The 17,283-nt window shown below is 38.7% G+C and overlaps 1 protein-coding gene across 1 annotated transcript in view; it reads left to right on the top strand.

Annotated features, from left to right (window-relative positions):
• The window catches only part of STRN (striatin, calmodulin binding protein), a 54,642-nt gene extending 41,218 nt beyond the window's left edge, over positions 1–13,424 (top strand). The window contains exons 10-17 of the mRNA XM_010140578.1: positions 3,886–4,061; positions 5,076–5,123; positions 5,774–5,895; positions 6,734–6,901; positions 9,043–9,183; positions 11,409–11,516; positions 12,863–12,949; positions 13,036–13,424. Coding sequence (XP_010138880.1) covers positions 3,886–4,061; positions 5,076–5,123; positions 5,774–5,895; positions 6,734–6,901; positions 9,043–9,183; positions 11,409–11,516; positions 12,863–12,949; positions 13,036–13,205 — 1,020 coding nt within the window. The 3' untranslated portion in view covers positions 13,206–13,424. The remainder of the gene's footprint in view (positions 1–3,885; positions 4,062–5,075; positions 5,124–5,773; positions 5,896–6,733; positions 6,902–9,042; positions 9,184–11,408; positions 11,517–12,862; positions 12,950–13,035) is intronic.
• Positions 13,425–17,283: the final 3,859 nt, after the last annotated feature.

The raw sequence follows: 17,283 nt of genomic DNA, 5'->3' as shown, positions 1-17,283 counted from the left end.
GACAGTGTCCACAGCCCTTCCCTCATCCACTAAGCAGATCATCTTGTCCTAGAAGGAGATCAGGTTAGTCAAGAAGGACCTGCCTTTCCTAAACCCGTGCCCAGCCAGTTTCTGGAGGAGAATGCTGTAGGAAATGGTGTCAAAAGCTTTACTAAAGTCTACTAATGTCCACAGCCTTTCCCTCATCCACTTAGTGCATCACCTTGTCACAGAAGGAGATCAGTTTAGTCCAACACGACCTGCCTCTCATAAACCCACGCTGACTGGGCCTGATCACCTGGGTGTCCTGTATGTGCCATGCAATGGCACTCGGGGTGATCTGCTCCATAACCTGCCCTGGTACCAAGGTCAGACTGACAGGCCTGTAGTTTCCCAGATCCTCATTTTGGCCTTTCTTGTAGATGGGTGTCGTGATTGCCATCCTCCAATCACCTGGGACCTCTTCAGTTAGCCAGGGAAATGGTGTCAAAAGCTTTACTAAAGTCTACTAATGTCCACAGCCTTTCCCTCATCCACTTAGTGCATCACCTTGTCACAGAAGGAGATCAGTTTAGTCCAACACGACCTGCCTCTCATAAACCCACGCTGACTGGGCCTGATCACCTGGGTGTCCTGTATGTGCCATGCAATGGCACTCGGGGTGATCTGCTCCATAACCTGCCCTGGTACCAAGGTCAGACTGACAGGCCTGTAGTTTCCCAGATCCTCATTTTGGCCTTTCTTGTAGATGGGTGTCGTGATTGCCATCCTCCAATCACCTGGGACCTCTTCAGTTAGCCAGGACTGGTGCTAACTGATGGAAAGTTGCTTGGTGAGCACTTCCACCAGCTCCCTCAGTACCCTTGGGGGGATCCCATCTCACCCCATAGGCTCTTGTGTATCTAAGTGGTGTAGTAGCTTACTGACCATTTCCTCTTGAATTATGGGGGGTTTCATTCTGCTTCCTTTCCTGTCATCCAGCCCAGGGGACTGGGCACTCAGAAAAACTGATCTGACTAGTAAAGACTGAGTCAAAGAAGGCATTCAGTACCTCAGCCTTTTCCACAGCACCTTTGTCACTGTGTTTCCCCCTGCGTTCAATAAAGGATGGAGATTCTCCTTGGTCCTTCCTTTGCTGTTTGTGTATTTATAGGAATATTTTTTATTGTTGTTTATAGCAGTGCCAGATTAAGTTCTAGTTAGGCTTTGGCCCTTCTAATTTTGTCCCTACACAGCCTTATGAGATCTTTGTAGTCTTCCTGAGTGGCTTGACCCTTTTTCCACAGGCCACAGACTTTCCTTTTCTTCCTGAGTTCCAGCCAAAGCTCTCTGTTCAGTCAGGCCAGTTGTCTTCTCTGCTATCTTGTCTTATGGCACACTGGGATGGCTTGTTCTTGCACCTTAAAGATTTCCCTCTTAAAGAATGTCCAGCCTTCTTGGACTCCTTTGCTTTTCAGGACTGCCTCCCAAAGAGCCCAGGTCAACCAGTCTCCTAAACAGGTCGAAGTGTGCCCTCCGGAAGTTCAAGGTGGCAGTTCTACTGAACCCCTCCTTATTTCCCCAAGAACTGAACACTGTACCATCACCCACAAGTCCTTCACTGTTCATAAACAGGAGCCCCTAGCAGGGCTAGCAGGGATTCTTTCCTAGTTGGCTCAGTCACCAGCTGTATCAGGAAGTTGTCTTTCTCACACGCCAGGAACCTCCTGAACTGTCTCCTCTCTGCTCTATTGTATTTCCAGCAGACATCTGGTAAGACCCCCACAAGAACAAGTGGTAATGATTGTGAGACTTCACCCAGCTGCTTAAAGAATATTTTGTCTGCCTCTCGTTCCTGGTTGGGTGGTCTATAACAGACTCCCACCATGGTATCTGCCTTGTTGGCCTTCCCCCTCATTCTTACCCATAAACTCTCAACCCTATCATCACCATCAAGACAATCAAAACACTCCCTAACATAGAGGCCCACCCCGCCTCCTCTCCTTCCTGGCCTGTTCCTACTGAAGAGTCTGTAGCCATCCAGTGCAGCACTGCGCTTGTGCAAATATCCCACCATGTTTCTGTGATGGCAACGATATCCTAAGTTTTCCTGCTGCGCAGCTGCTTCTAGTTCCTCCTGTTTGTTGCCTGTTCTGCGGGCACTGGTGTGAATGCACTTCAGCTGGGCTATGGATCCCGTTGCCTTTCTGGAGGGAGAAGTTTGTGAGAGACAGGTGGGTGAAGAGTAGTGATGGTGGTGCAGCCAGGCAGGCAGTGCATCAGGGCTAGGATCTGTTTCTGTCTCTGCTGCTGGTCTTCAGAGACTGCCCTCCATCTAATCCCCGGTTTATAAGCTAATCATATTGAACTCCTTTGGAAGAACATCTTTGAGTGAATGAGAAGCAAATGGAGAACATTATCCTTCCAGAACTGGTATATGCTCTTAGGCTATTAGAACTGTCTTTGTGGCTTTTGCAGATGTGACACCGGACCTCTGCTGTTGGGATGGCAGCTGGAGGGCAGGCAGGGTTCTCTCCATCACCTAATTGGCATTAGATGCTTATGTTGAGCAGCCAAATTCCTCTCCAGGTATCGGTGAATACTCTGTATGTCTTGCACCCTTTTTGCGAAGACTTTCATGGCCGATCTCCAGAAAACCGGCCAGAGCTGCTAACTTTGCAGTGCTGCCCTGTCCTTGCAGCAGCTTTAGCATTTGTCTGTTCCCTCACTGAGCGAACTCAGCTCAGTAAACTGGCAAAGAAACTGACTTGTCTCCCTGAGCAGGAGAGTGTGTGATTGCTAAGAAATAGGATGAGTCTAAACCTACTGTTTGTTACGACTTCTTTCTCATGGTTTAAAAATCTATAGAACCTCTTCACTGAAGCATATTTGTATTATTAAACCCAGAAGTAACAAAACTTAAAAAAAAAAGCACTTTTGTTCTTAAACCTTCCCCCGCCCCTCCTCCGTCCCGCATTCCAGAATGAAATGTAGATTCTTGAAGTGGTTCAGAACAGTTGTCTCTTTTGCGGCTAATGATACTGAGTTATTTGGGATTAAGTGTAGCTTTTGACATAATGAAATCATCAATATTTGAGTTTCAATACTTTGTTTTCCTGATTTTTCCCTAACCACCATCAGCACTGGTTATAGGAAGGTAAATTTAACTCTGATGATGTTGACTGACGGAGTGATAAAAGCATTTTAAGTCAGCATTTGTTCAGAGGAGCAATGTTGAAGTAACTCTTATTTTTTTAAGGACTTTCTCTTTGGATCTGCTAAAATGCATTCATTGCCAAATAATTGTGTTTATATATGGTAGCTCTTTGGTTGCCAGTTATATTCTTAGTGTGTAGTCAAGTCCTTTTTGTCCTTTACTTGTTTTATGTTATTAACAGACGTTGTAAGTTAATAACGTGAGTAAGCTAGGTTGTGTTCCTTTCCGTGCTACTAGACACTTCTCTGATTCTCTTAGATCTTTACCTCAGAGATGCCATGTCAGTGGTACTTTGGCTCCTCAGGGACCACGGCTTGGTTGTCAGGCTCAGTGCTAATGAATGAGCCAATGGGGATAGATCAAATTTCAAATACTGAACTGAGTCTATAGCAGTATCAGTCAGAAAGGTACTTTTCAGCTTTTTTGAATTGTGTAAAGTAACAGATGTGGAGTATTTCAGATTTGCACAGAATGTGTTAACTGTGGATGCAACATTACTTGTTGACTTTGTGGATTACATCTACCTTAGTTCTCATTTTGAATTGTCTGATCGGTGTTAAATGGACTGTTGCTCAAGAGCAGGTAGTTATGAAAGGTGGGTGAGGTAATTTGACATGTTCTAAAAATGCCAAACTAAATCTCCGATTTCTTCCTTTACCTTGTGCCTTTCAGATTAATTACAAGTTCGGCTTTTTCTTTTTTTTAATTAGATAGCAAACAATAAGGATGCATTGAGAAAGACCTGGAACCCCAAATTCACATTAAGAAGTCACTTTGATGGAATAAGAGGTCTCGCTTTTCATCCGGTTGAACCAGTCTTAATAACAGCTTCAGAGGACCATACGTTAAAAATGTGGAATTTACAAAAAACAGCCCCAGCAAAAAAGTAAGAGGTTTTTTTTTTTTGCTTTGTTTCGAAAACTGTTTTCATTTATGAAGAAAAAAAATAATTGTAGATGTCACTTCACTGGATGGCCCTTGGAGTTAATAGATATTGATCCTTGAATTGAAGAGTAGGAAAACAAACTCTTAGAGAAGGATGGAGACTTTTAAAGGGTGACAGAAGAAATTCATGTGTGTTTGTGAATGCGTTTTGTTTATGAAAATGAAAACCATTCACTCTTTTGTATTTTCCATTAGATAACGTGGCAAATTAATTTACCGGTGAAAATACTTGGATGTGGCTTGTTAGTGTACTTACATGTGTATAAAAATGTGTAAAAATGCATCTGTATATGCGTGCGTATATGTATACACATATACGTGTATATGCATAAAGCTTTGAATTGGAGATGTTGCCGGGTTCCTCTGTACACTGTCTCTTGCACGTTGCTGGGGATTTGCAGATAGAATAGAGATCAAATTCATAGTGGGGCTAATATGGTAGGGGAGTACGTTGTAGTTTTGAGGAGGACTGGGCAAAGCATGTGGTCTTCTCACAGTCTGTAACGAGCACCAGACTGGTAAAGCTCAGACAGCAGTTTTGAAGAGACTTGTAACCGTGCTACAGCTTCAGTATAAAACCAAAGTGTCATAATCTTCTTTGCTCTGGCAGGGTTTTGGAACACTTAATGAAATATTCCATGTGATACTCATGGCCCTCCACTCCTTCCCCACCATTTAGGTATCTACCTACTGGTTTGACTGATGTGTGAGAGTTAGTGGACTCTCTGCCTCGAAGGTCCTTATAAGAAGGAAACAAACCAAACAAATCCTATCATATTTTGAAAGAATGCAAAGGATTTCTAGACAAATGAAAAATCATGTTGAGAGAGGAAGTTGTGGAAGAAACACTAAAAAGATGTAGCAGTGATTTGAAGAATTCAGCAGTTCTGGCATGTTTTTGAAAAGCATTGTGTAAGATCATGTTCATGTTAACATTTTCTTGTACTTCATTTAGGAGTGCTTCTCTTGATGTAGAGCCAATATATACCTTCAGAGCACATACGTGAGTATTTCCTGGGAAATATTGTCATGATTTGAGAAATATATGATTTTTAAACAAACACAGAATTTTTTAAATAATAACTTCCACCTTGTCAGCTAGTGACTCAATGTGATGCTTTTAGTTCCCATGTTATTTAAAACACCTGCATATGTCCATCTCCTTTCTGCGTAATAATTTATGTCAGGAGCTAGGTACACCGCAGTTTTAAGAAGAAAAACCTGCAAATTATACAGTTCAGATTAGGTGTTCTATTCATCGCTGCAGCTATTGCCTTTTTGTCAGGTATGTGCATCTGTAGAATGAAGCTGTTTGCAGTGAATTTAAATCCACTGAACTGATTTCATGAAGGAGCCTTAGATCTTTAAAAAAGAGAAGAAAAGATGTTTATGCAAAATAACAAAGTCTATAGTTTAAAGGTGTGACACTTCTCATATTTCACGTGCATAATGATTAAATTGTTATGTTACCAAATATTGTGCAGATTTTCTTGTAGGAAGCAATGTAGCGTATGATCTGACTATGCATAATTTTTGTGGCAGTCTGTGAAACAAGTGAATAGTATCTAACAGGGAAATTTGAAGATTCTGTTGACGTTTTTCACATAATGAAAATGTTAATAGCTGGCATTTCTTTGGGGGATGTTCTTCCAGTGGACCAGTGCTCTGTGTGGTGATGAGCAGTAACGGTGAACAGTGTTACAGTGGGGGAACGGATGGCCTTATCCATGGCTGGAATACAACCAACCCGAACATCGACCCCTATGACTCCTACGGTATGTTGCTGTCACACCAATGAAATGATACATTTCACTGACATGAATATTACGTGGCTTAAAATAGTATAATTTATAGGCAAAGCTTCTTTGAAAATTTAAAAGAGAAAATTGGATGTTGGCTTCAATTACTTTTAATTTTTGTTTTAATACTTATGCTGGTTGATGAGAAGATAAGATTTGCTATTTCTTTGAAAAAGATCTTGTTCTCATCGCAATTTTGAGAGAGCACTAGGTTGAAAAAGTACAGGACTAAACCTGGTACTTCTCAAGTACAGTAGATGTGTATTTTATTGTTCTTCAACAGATCGCTATGCAGTAGGGTTAAAAAGAGTTTGCGTAGTCTGAAATCAAAGCTCTTAATGTCATTTGCAAACCGCTGAAAAGGCCCAGTTTGGTCGGATTTGCCAGATCTGAATGGGTGTCATCCTTGTGTCTGCATTTTAAAATATTTTTCACTTCTCATAGCTTCAGATGTAGTTGGCCTCAAAGCTGGCTTTTGGAAAAAAGGGACTGATTATGCCATTAATGGTTGTTTGAGAGTAAATTTTAGAATCAAAGTGTGTTTTGCCAACTTTGATGCCATCTCTTCTGCTGAAACAGTGTTTTGTTCAGTTAGTTGTAAACCGAATAACTGAGTGCCACGTGTGCTGGTGAAATTCAAAAATCTTCGTACAAGAATAATTGAGATTTCTGTATTGATATGATCTGATTGTTCTTGGGGTTTTTTTTAATGGACTGGCTTCTTAAAATTGTTCCATAAACACAGACCAAGATACGACTATTAACTTAATTCAGATTTTGTTTTGAAATGTGGTTTGTTGTGTTTTGTTCACAGATCCTTCTGTTCTAAAAGGTGCTTTTGTAGGCCATACAGATGCAGTGTGGGGTCTGGTTTACAGTGGAGCACACCAGCGTTTGCTGTCCTGTTCAGCAGACGGCACTATACGTCTATGGAAAGCCACAGAAATCGCTCCAGCTCTCAATATATTTAATGATAATCAAGGTACAGAAAATTGCCCTGCCTTAAAGTTCATGAGCATCACTGTTCAGACTGCCATAATTCTGGCTACTGAATATAAATCCTTCTTGTTTGTTTTGCTGGCTTTTACATCTTTTTGAATATTCTTGGGATGAGTAAATTTTGGGTTCCTTCTCCTTTGACACCAGCTGAATACATGCCTACATGTAGGAAGGCAGTCACATACCTCTGAAAGCCAGCTGTATAATCTATGAACTCCATAGCTGAGATTCAAACTGAGTTTTCATTAGGCCTTTACTTTTGGTTTGTCCAGAATAAAAAGCCCTTTCTTCCCCCAACAGAGGTTTGGAGTACCCAGTGATTAATCTCGGGCCAGTGTCGTCGTACCTTCCAGATTACATTCCTTGTGCCTCTAATAGAGAAATTCCAGTTGAATTTCTGAGTTTGTGCATTAACTAAATAGCAATGACCTAGTCATTCTAAATGCTGCTAGTTGAATAAATATACTCGTTTGGATTTAGTTCCTAAAATGTCATGCACAAATCAAAATCCTGTCGTTTAGAGCCTAATGTCTTGAAGATGCTGTCTGAGTAAGTGCTCTAGAATGAGCCTGTTTCCATTGCCAAACTGTCTTGGAGTTGATGTTCCTAAAGGCAACTCATGAACAGAGACAGTTATTTGGCTCTTCAGAACAACTTTGAGGCAAAATACACTTCAGCATAACTGAACAGGCTTAGTAAAATATGGTGTAGAGCTGGTCAGATCTGCCATTACTTCTTAGTTAAAATAGACTGACCAGAACAGACATGTTTCATGTATTTTAGTTCTTGCAGAACTATGTTTCCAAAGGTCTGCAAGGTTCTGAGAAAAACAAAACTGTTTCGCTGCTAGCTTGCCTGCCTGTCAGCTTTTAAAACTTTCTGGTAGTTTTTTTTGTGGTATTTTTTGTTTGCTTGTTTGTTGTTTGTTTTAATTATATTAAATTAAGGGAGAGGGGAGTAGTCGTGTCTCATAAAGCTAATTTTTGGCAAGTTTATATTCCAAACTGGAATGAAACCCAGTTGTGAACTTCAGAGATCGTCCATTGAAACTGAGTTTTCCTAGAACTTACTGAGAAACTGGAACAAACTCTCCAAAATAGCTAGCAGTCATCAGGTAAGTCCTTAAGATAAACCGTGGTAGGCTTACCAGGAAGCTGCAGATAAGTAGGCGTGGCAGTGATGGAAAAGGTCACTTCAGAAAAAATACATGTTTTCTTCTCACACCAATCCTTTTTGGCTTTTTTTTTTGAGTACCTGTAGATAAGTACCAGCATTCTTGAGCACCTGTGTCCCGTGAAAGGTGTTTCTGCCATGAATCTTAGGTATAGAGAGAGGAGATGATATCTATACTTTATCTGGATCTATGGACATTAGGTTGTTTAACATTCAGTGTCTCTAACCCTCCTCCTGGCATCTCTTGCAGCTGGTAGTGTTCTTTCACATAGTGGGTGGTAAACATGACATTTGAGGAGAAAAATTTTGAGGGGTATTTCCTGTACCCAAGCTCTGCTGATTTGGCTTTCTGTCCGGTACTGTTCAGATAGCTACAGTGTATGGGGACCAGCTGTATACCGTAACAGGCAGGATGGACAGAGCATCGTACTACGAGTTTATAATGTATTCCTGTAACTTTCTATGCTGACCATGTTCAGCCTATAAAATTTGTACCTGGAAACTTTTGGGGGTTTTTTAAGCTCTGAATTTGCCCATGTTAATAAAGTTAATCATCTGTCATGTAAATGGCTTTACCAGTTCAAGTTCATGTCCTTTTACTTAATGCAATGGAGGTTTGTTTCATAATTGCTCTCACAGTTAAAGGAAGCAAAAGGGAGCAGGGAGTCCTTCATTTCTTAATTTCGAAGTGTGTTTCTGTTGAGCTGCAGTTTCAGATACAGCATGTTAGTAAAGTTGTTGATATGTGTATCAGAAAAATAGGATTAAAATAGTGATGATACAGGGCAGTCTGTTTAGATTGGCATAATGGGCATAACGTAGATTTAGATTGTAACGTTCCCGTTCATAATGATGGACCTTTTGGTATTAAAGTGCTTACTGGTTGGGGTTTTGGGTTGGTTTTTTGATTTTCTTTAGACTTATGAAAATGTTTTCTACATTATTTTATAGAAATGGGAATCCCTTCATCTGTAGATCTTGTGAGCAGTGACTCAAGCCTCATGGTAGCATCATTTAACAGTGGACACACTAGCATTTTTAACATGGAGACTCGGCAGCGAATTCTTACTCTGGAGTCCAGTGTGGATACCTGTATGTATAAAGGAAAAAAACCCAAACCAAAGAAAATACTTGTTTAAGATCAACACTGTTGATTGATAGTCTTTTCAGTGTTTCCAAACAATTGGGCAGGGTCATCATTAATTATAACATGAACTGTGTTACCAGCTGTGTTTTGAGATGTAGCAGTAAATCATTACTACTACAACAGACCCTGTGGGTATTTTGGTAGCAGAAGAGTGCACATACTTTTGAAAGAAGTTAGAAGAAACAATGTACACGCACTATCTTAATTCCTTGTCAAGGAACAGTAGCACAACTAAAAGCACAGGTTTCTTTACTACAGCCAGTAATCTTTGCAGCTTCCATTCTCTCTTCTGTCCAAAATTGCAAGATAGGGGAAATATCAGGAAAATCTAAAGCTGAATTTGTTAAAAATTAAGGAGACTCTGTGTGGATTTTTTTTTTACTTTTCCCCAGTGCTATCCCTTTTCTAAGTTTTATATACACTCTTGACTCATTTGTAGTTGAGCTTTAGTTAAAGGTTTCACTGTTGGAGAAAAGCAAAACTCCAGTGGAATAGTATTCACAAAGTCCCAGGTAATGCCCTGGATCATGGCAGTGACCAGTATCAGAAGTTTTAGGGGAAACTGTAAGGAGCCTGCTATCAGTAAAATATTGTATCCTGGCCTTAGGAAAGAGACCAAAGTGAACTGAAGCATGAGGTTTCATATTCAGGCCAAAATGATAACCTGATACCAATATAAACATTCAGTCTTTATAAAATTTTGATCATTCTAAACGTTTTATTCTACTATTTAATTATATTTTTGAAAGGGAGAAAGACCTCCTTGTTGGCTTTGCTTGTTGGTTTTTAAAATAGTTAAATGACTGTCATTTTAGAAGAGGGAATGGAAAGTGCCATCTCCCTTCTTTATATTAGTTTACTTTTTTGTAACCAACATTTTTGTTCCTGTCTGAATAAAACAGTGGTAAAGCAGTTATTCCTATTCAGTGGAAGGGGTTTTTTTCCCCTTTAATTTTTTCCATCACCTCCTCCATACTGTAATTCAGTAATATTCCTATAAGAAAGCAAGACTATGGTATGGCAGCCAGCAGTCCCTGTTTAGTACCTTTAGTTGTGTTACAGTACTATAGAGCATACATGTATCTGAAACAAAACAAAAGACTTCTACAAGAACCAGGCAAGAGGAAAATTAATCGCCTGAAATGCCCTTGCACCACCTCTTAGGCATTCACTTGGCTTGGCATTTTAAAACTGAGGATAGCTGGCTGTGAGGCAGTCTCATGTGCTTTTAGTAATTTTAGGAGAGTGTATTAATATGAATGGTTTTTTCCTTAATTTATACTTCCATGATTTTTAAGTGTCCTGTGGATGTTTACACTGCTTGACAATTCAGATTTTTGTAGAAAGTTGTAAATTGAAGTCTTTACCACCTTAGAGGCAAGTAATCCTATGGTAGTATTCTATTTTGTTTATTTTAGTGAGAATTTTGATTAGATGATGTGAGGGTTCCTTGGCAACAGTTTAACTAAATACAGTCAACTCCCACATGAAAGAAGATAACTACATTTTGGTGTTCTCTGGAGTGGCTATTTGTGTCTTGTGGTAATCTATGCCTCTTAAGACCACTCTTGCACTGGTGTGCATCACAACAATATTTAGATTTCTAATAAATTTCTGTACTTCGTGTGTGTGTATGATGTTTCAAGACTCTTGAAGGCTAGGAAAGTGACTCTCCTATGAATAGTCTAGCATCCTTTTCTTCAGTGAGAATTTTAATCCATGTCTATCAAATAACAGTAGGTGCATTTGCTCTGTGAGGCTGAGGGCATGGGATCTCATTTGCTTGGAAACATACTGCCTTCAGTGTTAAGTTTTCTGTACTGTCTGTATGTTATGAGGAAACTTTGACTTGACAAGAGGAGGACTATGGAGGTGGGGACATGCAAAAAAGGTATTTTCACTCAGTTTTGGCTTCACATTCTTGCCTGCACCCATCTAAAACTGGACCTTACTTGTTCATACATGTTTTTTATGTATGCCTCTGCATGTGTGTTATTTAGAAAGTATTTTAGAGTAAACCACATTATGTAAGGTGCTAGCTGAGATTTTCTGTTATATAAAGGTAAGAATTATTTTGCAAATAAGGTTGATTATGTATCTATTTCATAGTTGCAATCTTTCAAAGAACTTGGCAATTAACATGTATTGTTATGTGTGGGTTTTTTCTCAGCAGTTGGTTCCTCCTGTCAGATAAACAGAGTCATCAGCCATCCAACTCTTCCCATTAGCATCACTGCTCATGAAGACAGACACATCAAATTCTATGACAACAATACAGGTATGCATCTCTTCAGCAAGTCCTAGTCTTAGCGATTATATAGCATAAAACGTAAACAGATTTCATTATGATTAATATTAGTCACATAAATGCCAAGGGAGGTCAAGAATTGGATATCCTCTGAAACAGAAATCTCTCATCACCAGAGGAGTCCAAAGATTGCCAGACCACTTAAAAGTTCTTTGGTACAGTGATAAGGAACCTGGGTCAGTCTCTGTCCATTCTTTTAAAATTCCTTATGTATAGATGTTATCAATATTTAACATAAAATTAAGCTTTGTCAAAGTCTTCCTGTGCTTGTGTTGATGTTTCTTCTGTTGTGTCATCTGCATTACTTAGACTTGAGGGCAGGAAGCTCTGGCACTCCTTTAGTGCTTCCAAGACCTCTGCCTGATGGCTTGGAGATAGAAATTCCCTTGCAGGCATTGCTTTCAATTTGTTCCACTGTATTTCTCCAAGTCTCTCACTTCGGCAGAAGCGTCTAGACAGCTTATAATGCTTTTTCTAGTTTGTAATAAGAGTCACACTGAGATGTGTAATTATAGATCTCTTAGGTTTTAAAGGACTTTTTGATAGCAATGGTAGTATTAATCCAGTTTTCTGATTGTGAATCTTGATAGTCTTCAGTTTGTGACTTTTCTGCTTCCTGGTAACACTGCCTAAAAGTTAAATTGAGATCTTGAATATTCTTGTGGTTTTTAAGTTGGCTACTCCCTGGGTGTATGTTAAATAAGAAGAGGTGGAAGGACCCAGTGGAAGCTGGGCAAAAAACTGAAAACAGCTGATTTGTTTGATGTAGTTCTGTAATAAATAGTAGAGGAAACGGCCACTCTTTTTTTTTTTTTCCTGTTTTATCTTCTGCGGCGAAGAAACCTGTGTTTGCCCCATGATTTCTAACTTCGAACGTGAAATTATTGCTGTAATTATAATAAGCTGTAATATAACATTAATTCTCTCTGGGTTGACTAAAATTATCCCATATTTTTATGTAGTTTATATTAATTGCTTATTAGTATACTCAGCCCCTGCTCTCCTTCCCAGTTAAGATCTTATTTCTGAACTCGTTTAATTCATGTAAGGGGCAGATACTTATAATGCGCAAGGATTTGCAGCTTCACTGTGGTTTCACAAATATAAAACAAAGGTCTAACAAAGTTGGTTGTATTGGTACTCTGGCTCTCCTGAGACTACAAATGTTAAGAGAATGACCTCTTGTGTAATTTTATTGATTTGATCTCGGAAATAAGGTCTTCGATTTATAATACGAGCTGTAGTAGGGTTTGAATAGTGAATACAGACAAAAAAGTCTGTATGAAAATAACCTAAATAATTGTTTTCTCTTGAAGGAAAACTGATCCACTCCATGGTAGCTCACTTAGATGCAGTTACAAGTTTAGCTGTTGATCCTAATGGCTTGTATTTGATGTCTGGCAGTAAGTACACTGAGATTTCATTTTCTTTTTCTCACAATGGTGGCAGGCATGAGAATTATAAAGAAATTTGTTTCCCCTTTCTTTAGGTCACGACTGTTCGATTCGCTTGTGGAATCTTGAAAGCAAGACTTGCATCCAAGAATTTACTGCTCATCGCAAAAAATTTGACGAGTCCATTCATGATGTGGCATTCCACCCCTCCAAATGTTATATTGCCAGCGCAGGAGCAGATGCCCTGGCTAAAGTGTTTGTATGACAGAGTGCTTCCCTTTCAACTCTAGCTTTGTATATATTTAACCAGCTGCACAAAAGAAAAGAAGAGGGTATGACTCTTACCCTGCCCTATAATTCTGAGAATGTTTGTAAGTGTTTGGTTTTGCAGGGTGCTGTTTTCTAAATCGATGTTTGTTCTGGTTTCTGTGAACTCAGCTGGTGCTGAGAGCTTGGAAACTCTCAGTTTCAAATAATTAAAAAACAGAATGCTTTTCGTCCAGGCAGGTCTTGGGTGAAACTAGGTCTATGTATTCTCTATTAATGAAATGGAATACTGGAAAGAAGGGGTCTAATTTCATAAGGGAGTAGAAAAAGAGGGAAACTTCCTAGGATGCTTCTCATTGAGGAATCTCAAAGTACTTAAAATTAAATCACCCAGAAAAAGTGTCAGTCCATGTGCTCGTTACTGTGTCATGTGAGAGACACTTTGTCATCCCTTTGGTCGATTGTGTTCAGAGAGCAGTAGCAGATAGTTCACCTCAGCCACCTGGCTGCTAGCCTAAGATAAATGCAATTAAAGGAAAGCAAATTACTAACATAAATTAAAATGCAGTTAAGTTTTTGTTACATCTGCTGTGTTGTACAGTAAGTATTTAGTTTGCAAAAAAAGTTCTTCAGTTTTTTAAAGACAACGATAGCTTATCGCCAGAAGCTGAGCGTTTAGTCTAGTCCCAGTTAACCACAGACCGAAGCAGTCTGTATATACTGTAGCAGCAGATTTGACTTATGCAGATTTATAATGCGGTTCGTTCTTGGTGATTGGGCACAAGAAATTACCACAAAGTTTTCCAAAGAAACATTCATCTCCTCTTACTGTTCCTGCTAAAAAGGGTATCATTTGGGGCATTAAGGATAATATTGAAATACTTCCGAAGATTAAACCTATACCTGACGCTTTGCATGAGTCCTACTAGTGCAATAGGTGGGTGCTATACAAAGTTCCATCAGTTTGAGAGATTCTGCTACTTCTAGAGGTATTTCCCCGCTTCGCCATTTGTGAATGTTTTAACTTGTTTGCCTCACTGGGTGTATCATGCCATAGATCAGGTTACCTGAAGAATGAGTGCTTGTAATTACTCAACAGATGTGCTTTGTCTGTGTATTCAGAGCTTCTCTGTTGATTTGAATGACAAATAACTTTTAATCTGATCTTTTAGTCTTTTTATCCCTTCTTAAAGGAAGGCGATGGATTCTTTTCTGTTATGTGTCATCATCAGTTATTACTGCTCATAAGCCTGAAGTTGGTGGTTTCCTCTAATGGAAATAGAAGGCAGAATTTCTGCTGGAGGTGACTTTTAGTGCTGATGTGAGTAGGAAAGAACCCAGTGCAACTCTTTCACATACCAGCTCGAGTTTAAGACTGGAAACTGATAAATAAATCTTTACCTTTAAACTGACACTTTTTAAAAAGGACTCGTTGAAAGATATCAACATAAGGTTTGACTGTGGTGTTTTTAGAGTGGCATTTGGGGATGGGACCACATTTGAAGCTGATCTCAAGAGTTTAAATCAACTGTATTATTTAGAATAAAAGGTTGACCTGTGCTGTTTGAGCCTGCAACACATTATATTTACTGCTAAAATATCCTCGAATACCTTTTATTGCTCAGAATATTAAGAATATTCAGATACTGATATGCAATATATTTCCATAGATAAGATTAGAACTTTTACCATGAAAGAGATGACTACAATAGTAATTCAGATTATTTAGTTTTTATAAAGTGTTTTGGTTATGATGGAAAAGGAGAAACTTGGCTGCAAAACTGAGCATTCAACTTTGTGAGAGTTCTGTGTACTTGACTCATATTCTTTCAGTGTCATTATTTTATTTCTTTTTTGAAGTGGAAATTACAAAGATTTATTTGAAAAATTCTAAAAGTTATGTGTATAATATATGTGTATATATATTGTAAACATGTATTAAATGTGTCTAGTAAGGGAAGACTCTGTGGGTGCATTTTAATGTTTTAGTATTAAGAGTTCTCTTGAGTTTGTGTATACAAAGGATAACAGTGTGAGTATGAAATGAGTGTTGTACTTTGCTTACACAATACAATATGTAGTTACAGTTGTATAAATTGCTGTACATAAAACTAATAGGCTGGCATGCTTGTTTTTAAAGACTGTCATTCTGATGACAATTGGAATGCAAGTAGTGGCTGTTCAAATGTGAATCGAAAGATGTTTCCTTCTCACTATTGAGCTCTTGCTCAAACTGAAAAGTGATTTTTTTTAAAAGCTGGCAATAGCTAGAGGATGAGGTGCCTTTAAAAAACAAAACAAAACAAATGTAGCCTTACAAAGAGGTTGTGGAATATATATATTTTTGTGCTAGTCTTCATAATTGATGTCAATGTCTTTTTACTGTACTTGCTCACATACTCGTAGGGCTGCAGGGTATTGTGCATGAGCCTGTCAGACCTTCTAAACATCACCATAGGAGTTAGGGATGAAAAAATTATTTAGATTATCTAGTCCATCTGCTTGCTAAAGCAGGGTTGTAGACTCGCGCATTTTAATATTGTCTTGGCCAGCAAGGTTTTGTATGTGTCAAGGGACACCAGGACAATATGTTGTACACATTTAGGCTTCCTTTCAAAGGTTATTTCAAGGATAGTGTCTCACCGACAAGAGGATTTACACGTCTGGTAGTTCTTTTTTGCAGCTTCATGCCGGTATTCCGTGTTTTGTGCCAATTTACGTATTTCTCATCATCTTTGAAGTTTGGAACCTGCATGCATGCCCTGGTTCTAGCGGTATATTTCCATTCCTTTCCACTTTCTCCAAGCTATTTTTTAGTCTGCTCTTTTTACGCAACTTTTTTTCAGCTTTTTAGCTCGGTTCTCCATATCTTGATGTCCACACAGCCATTCCACATGCCTGATTTGTTAGACTTAGTGCGGGGTTTGTTTGTTAGTTTTCCTCTATAACTTGATGCTTTTGTGCAGGAAGACCAAAGTTTTGGTCTTCTGGCTAGTGTCTCACAAACCCAAATTGTATTTCTTTATTTCTGACAACTGTTTTAAATAACTTAGAGCATTGTTGCTTCTCAGGTTTCTTCTTTGCTTTCCATATGTTGCTGTGATTCTTTTGCAGCAAGATGTTTAATTCCTGTTTCATGTTTATCCTGGGTTTTGTAAGCTTTGAACTTTTAATCTCTGAGGTCACTAATTTATTTTTATTGTTTCCCTTTTATGTGCAGTTCTTTCTGGTTCAGTGTAATAGGTAACTTTCATGAATGTGATACATCTATTGAAGATGTGAACGAAACTGGATCTAAGGCTTGTTCTTGCAAAAAACCGTTTTTGTGCAACATCAGGTTATGGTGTTTTACCATTACTTTTTTCCCTGTATCTAATTTACATGGTACACTTTTTAATGGTTAACTCATATAATTTTTTTAACCTGTGCTACTGATTTTGGTTTTATGGAATAATTTTACGGGAGAATTTTCAATCTTTCTGCATGCTGAAAATTGGTCCTCTGGGTTTAAATACTCTCCATTTTAAATTTTAATTTATTTCACTGTGCTGTTCACTTCCACATATTTGATTCAGTTACCAAAACACTTGCACAAAGTTATTTGGAGTGGCCTGGAGGAAGCTCAAGATTATGAAGCTCAATTATTAATTATGTTGTGGAAAACATTTTCTTCACTCTTACAAAATCCTAGTGTCTACATTTACTTCTGTTTCTCAAAGCGAACACTTTTGACATACAACATAAAGGGTTTTATTACTTGTCAGAAAGTCACCTGGTGAATAGTTCGGCATCTCATTCATTTTTATTTGATAAAATATGTTCTTTAGCAAGAAGTCTGTAGAACTGTATGCCACATACTGTAGGTTATTTTTTTAGGCCGTATGTTTTCAAATAGTGTTACATTAAAGCAGTCCCATGTGTAACGTGTTTGCATAAACATGTGATGTTCGCCATACAGCTTTCTGATTAGGTCATACACCACCATTTTGCAGGTGTCAATGTGAAGTAAAAAGAAACTGGTCCTTTTGAACAAATGTGTAAGAGGTGAAGGACTTAGTTACACCATCTTTTTTAGT

This window comes from Buceros rhinoceros, unplaced genomic scaffold, assembly GCF_000710305.1.
Source record: "Buceros rhinoceros silvestris isolate BGI_N320 unplaced genomic scaffold, ASM71030v1 scaffold6507, whole genome shotgun sequence".
Lineage (NCBI taxonomy): Eukaryota > Metazoa > Chordata > Aves > Bucerotiformes > Bucerotidae > Buceros > Buceros rhinoceros.
This window is presented reverse-complemented; position numbering and strand designations above follow the sequence as displayed.